The sequence below is a fragment of the Camellia sinensis genome, unplaced genomic scaffold (genome assembly GCF_055761805.1).
Source record: "Camellia sinensis isolate YWXY unplaced genomic scaffold, ASM5576180v1 Unanchor10, whole genome shotgun sequence".
Classification (NCBI taxonomy): Eukaryota; Viridiplantae; Streptophyta; class Magnoliopsida; order Ericales; family Theaceae; genus Camellia; species Camellia sinensis.
In genome coordinates, this window is record NW_028128988.1 from 6,279,891 (window position 1) to 6,284,873 (window position 4,983).

The window sequence follows — 4,983 nt, forward strand, 5'->3', positions numbered from 1 at the left end:
CTATTATGCTTACTTGTTTTGGCCTAGCTTTGTGAAGCTTTTGTGCTTGTTTTAGCATACTTAAGTTCTGTTTTTGGTTGTTTTGGTCGACCATGACATGCTTAGTATAGTCACCTTGCATTTTGGCTTGTTAACCTTGGGTGTGTGAGTGTGGAGGATGCTTTACTTGCTTTGTTTCAGTGGTTTGGAACCATTTGCCATGTCATTTCAGTCCTTATGGTATGCTTGAATGCTTACATTGGATGCCCCTTTAATGCGTTAAGAGGTTGGTGTTTTATGCTTCATGTTTGTACTATTGTGTATGCCTCTAGGATTAGGTCATTTAGATGCCATCTAAGTGGTTCTTAGGGCTTACTTTTGCATGATTTAGGACTGTTTTGGTTCATTTTGGTCATTTGCTTCATGTGTCATATGATCAAGTTTTAGGTCCTTGGGCTTGGTTGCATGCCTAGCTTGCATTGGTAGGTTGATTTGGCATCATTTCCTACATGTTCTTAGAACTTATTATGTATGCCATATGTCCATGGTTATTCCCTTTTAAGTGTGTTTAAAAGATGCTTCTTGATGCTTAAGTGTTTAGGCCTTAACATATGCATGCTTGTGTGTGTTTTGCCTCTCATTTCCATAGCATTTGGCCACTGTTTTGGGCCAAGTATAGGGCTGCCCAAATTGGTATATGTACGGGGAGCAAATATTCCGGCGTGCCCGTATTCCTTTCTTCCGAGCTCCGTCGATGTCCGATCACCTGCGAGTCAATAAGGATGAGCTACCCGGCGGTGTGTGGCCGGAAAAACCCTCCGACGGTCAAGTTAGCACACACCTTAGAGGGAATAGAGAGAAGGGAGAGAGTGTTTGAGTGTAAGGATTTTCTTACAGAGTGTTCGTCTGTCCCGTATGGGGGGCGCAGACAGGCTTATATACCTTCTGTGCCCCATATCCACTCCCTGTCATCTCTTGACACGTGGCTCTGCTATCCCATCTGTCAGCTTAAACCATGCCGTTCATCACCTGCTCTCAACTGCCTGCCAGCATAGCTGGAGCTCGGCAGCCGAGCTGCCCTACCTCGGTCATACCATGCTTCATACCTTAAGCGCCCGACCGGATAACCGAATGAAGGACCGGGCTAGGCGGCATCTCGGCAAAGCTTAGCCCGGGATCCTCCTTTGGTCGGTCTTCTCGCCGGTCAGTCAACTACCTCGGCTGACCGCGCCTTTCCGAGCGCCGGCCTCTCGGTCTGTCTGATCTCGTCAATCCTCGGACCGAGCACCCTGGTCTGACCGGTCACTTCCTGGCCGAGCACCTTCTGCACGGTTCGGGGCAGCACATAGTCCAAACTCTGCCCGGCCCAAGTTCTGGTAGCCCATCTCCGGGTGAACAGTCGATCATCTCGGCCCACTGCTCTGCTGGGCCCCCAACCTGTTCGGTTTATACCTCGGCCCAACGCCGGAGCATAAATCACCCTCTCAATTGCCCCTTAATTCCGTCCGCGGAAGCGTGACTGGGATTATTCACCTCGTCCGAGATAACGTTTATCTGGTCGTCAAGATGCCAAGCTTCGACCGAGCTAGTTGACGCAATTGTCCGCAGATTTGTCCGGTTATATTCCTCGGCTGACCTTTTCTCGTTAAAAGTAGCTCGGTTGGCTCTTCGTCTTTTCAACCCGTCGCTTCAGTCCTGCCAAAGCCATAAATGGTGACACGTGGCGGTCTGCCATTGGTCATCGGGCAGCCAACCCGCCGTTTTTGCCAGAATTTGAATTTGGGCGGTCTCTAACGCCTTATACAAACTTGCCCCCCCAGTCCCATTTTTCCTCTACTGCTGCATCCATCTCTGTCGATTCTCAGACCCAAGCTCGACTGCCATCCTGCCGTTCTTCGTGTTTGGGAAGAACACCTTCGGCCCTTCACAGGTAAGATGTCCAATCTCTCTTATGTTGCTATTTATTCTTATTTTGCACACATTAGGACCCGAAAATATAGCTTTTAGGGCTTAGACCATAGAAAACATTCTAAACCTCCCAATGTTCTTGGTGTTCTTCGTCTTCCTGAAGAACGTCGAAGAACTGGGGTGAACCGGGCTCTGGACCTTTTTTTGATCCAAGAAGCCAGCCAAACCGGGCAAACAACGTGTTTGTTCTAGCCGGGGCAAAAACCGAGATAATCAAAGGACTTGGTCGCTCAACCGGGCTAACATCAGGTCTGCTTGGGCGACCGAGCTCCTTAATCAAACAACCGAGGTAGTTTGGCCCCCTTACCGACCGAGCTGAAGTCTAGCTCCCTTTACGAAACCACACACTTACACTTGCCATCCTTTTCCTGCAGAGTCCAAGGGGACCCCTGTCATTCCTGAACCTCTCAGGACCGAGCTGCAGCAATTTATCACCGTGCCCAACCCATCAACCGGGCTATAGTAAGTCGGCCACAAATGGGGAAGTTCCGCTTCCTTGTGGATACTCCGGCCGCGCTAGCCGCTTTCAGAGAGGACTACGGCGTTCCGGCCGATGTCCATCTCGAGCTGGCCGAAGAAGAGACCACGCCTTGGGGTAGGGAGGAATGCCCCTTCACCGTGCTGTCCATTGTCGAAGGGGGCCTTCGTTTCCCTCTCAACCCACTGATTACCGAGTTCTTACGCCGTACCGGGCTAGCGCCAACCCAAGTGTCCACCAACACTTATAGAATAATCAACGGCGTACATGAATTGAACCAACGGCTAGGCACCAACTTAGGCCTAGCCGAGATATTGAGGCAATACACAATGGGCCACACCGGTGACGGCCTAGCTTACTATTTAAAAATAAGACCGGGCAAGGAAAAAATCGTAACCGGCACCCCGGACAAAGATATGCACGATGATGATTTCTTCTGGGTGTCCGGCAACTACGAAACAGCCGAGGTGCCGGGCTGGTTCATAAGCAAGGACTTCGGTTCTTCATGTAAGCCACTCAAATTTGCACGGTTAACTTTATTCTTTTAGTTTTATTAACCGGTTTCCCTGTTTCTTTTGCAGCCATCCAAGCCTTGCAAGCCAACTACCAATTCCCCAACGTCGAGGCAATTCGGGCCGTGCTTAGGTACCGTCACCGAGACTGCAACGAATTGCTCGGCTACACACCCACCTACAGATATTCTGCACCGCGCCGGAGTAGAGTAACTGACTTCCTCAGAGCTCCTTCGCCACCTCCAGATCCAACCCTACCAGACGTCCCATTAATCCGGTTAACCGACGAGCAAGAAATGGCCAAAAGATCTCGGATCAAAAACCTCCTAACCGCGACCTCAGCCGAGATTCCGAGCGTCACCACCCGTTCCCCGGCTGCCGGTCAATCGAGTGCTGCCGTTATAGCCCTTGCTTCTCCAGCTCCAGCTGCCGTGCAATCTGCCAGAGAAGCGCGCCGGGTTGGAAAAAGACCAAGGGCAGATCCCTCCGCCGAGCTCGTCACCGAGCTGACAACCGAGCATCCTGCTGAAACTCCTGCTCCCGTGCCCGCTTGGCGTCCTCAGCTGAAGCACCGGGGACAGGACATCCCGGCGACTGCATCGATCAAGGCAGACAAAGAACATTTGCTTGCCTTCGATCTCTCCAAAGCATTTCTCCTACCGGGCGACGTGGTAGGCAGTGACCACGTCCCTGACACCCGGCTGGTAAAATCTTCTGTGAAGTCGATGGCCAGGGTAAGTCGGCGTTCTTTTTAACATTTCACAAGTGTTTGCTCGGTTCTTCTTGCTCGGTCCCCTTTCTGATGTACTATGCTTCTTTGTGCAGGCCATTCAAAAACAACATTTGGTCCTAGAGCGCATCCACCGGCTTAGGCAGAAAGCCAACGACACTGCGAGCCATGTTGAAAGCCTCCAAGCCGAGCTCGGCCGGGCTAAAGCTTCTCTCGAAATGGCCAACCATGACAATAATAGACTGCTCGGTCAGCTGGGCGCAGCCGAGAAAAAACAAGGTGAGCTTCAGGCCGAGGTTGACGCTTTGAAGAAGGCGAAGAAGAAGGCTTGCCGGGCTGCCAACAAGGCCGGGTTCAACGAGGCCGAGGAGAGCTATAAGAAGCAGGTGTTTGCAACACAAGACATCTACTTCAAGGCCGGTTGGAAGTCTGCCTGTGAACACCTCGGCCAGGGCTCTGACACCGACGTTTTTGCCAATCCTCCCAAAGCTTCACTACCGGTCTACCTCGTGCCATATGCAAATGATGTATTTACTGCGCTTCAAGCGGAGGCCGAGGAAGGACTTGAAGATGGAGAGGATGACACAGATTCTGAGGAAGAAGAGGCCGAGGTGCCTGAACAGCCCGGCAACGATGAGCCCGGCGCCCAAGAAGCAAGCCAAGCTGTTGACCTTGATGCTGATGCTGCCGAGGATGAGTTCACCAATCTTTCCCCCTTAGTTTAGGTTTCTTTTCTTTGTATTTTTGCTTTCAATACACTTGATGTAACCGGGCTTTGTCCCCACCTTTTGTAATGAATTTCTTTATCAATGAAAAATTTTGAATTTTCGCTAAGTGTTTGCCCGGTAGTAATTAATTCCGTCTTCAGCAAACTATCTCGGTATGACTTATCATTTGAACACTTGGTCGACCGGAGTCCATAACATGGTCGACGCACTTGAGCATAACAAAACAAATTCATGCACCGAAATATCCATCTCGGTTGTTGCTAAGTTTGGACAAGATACCATGTTGGGCAAGACGCCAACTCTTCCAACCGGAGTACATCATCTCGGTTGGGATTCTAAGTTGGACAAAACACCAACCCTTCCAACCGGAGCAAATCATCTCGGTTGGGGATCCTAAGTTGGACAAAACACCAACCCTTCCAACCGGAGCAAATCATCTCGGTTGGGGATCCTAAGTTGGACAAAACACCAACTCTTCCAACCGGAGCAAATCATCTCGGTTGGGAATCCTAAGTTGGACAAAACACCAACTCTTCCAACCGGAGCAAATCATCTCGGTTGGGGATCCTAAGTTGGACAAAACACCAA

The 4,983-nt window shown here is 50.6% G+C and overlaps 1 protein-coding gene across 1 annotated transcript; it reads left to right on the forward strand.

Annotated features, from left to right (window-relative positions):
- Nucleotides 1-3,405: 3,405 nt before the first annotated feature.
- On the forward strand, nucleotides 3,406-4,392 carry LOC145814408 (uncharacterized). The gene is made up of 2 exons (XM_082911207.1): nucleotides 3,406-3,671; nucleotides 3,763-4,392. The coding sequence occupies exons 1-2, from the start codon at nucleotides 3,663-3,665 to the stop codon at nucleotides 4,390-4,392; spliced, it is 639 nt and encodes a 212-aa protein (XP_082767333.1). The 5' UTR covers nucleotides 3,406-3,662.
- The last annotated feature ends 591 nt before the right edge of the window (nucleotides 4,393-4,983 follow it).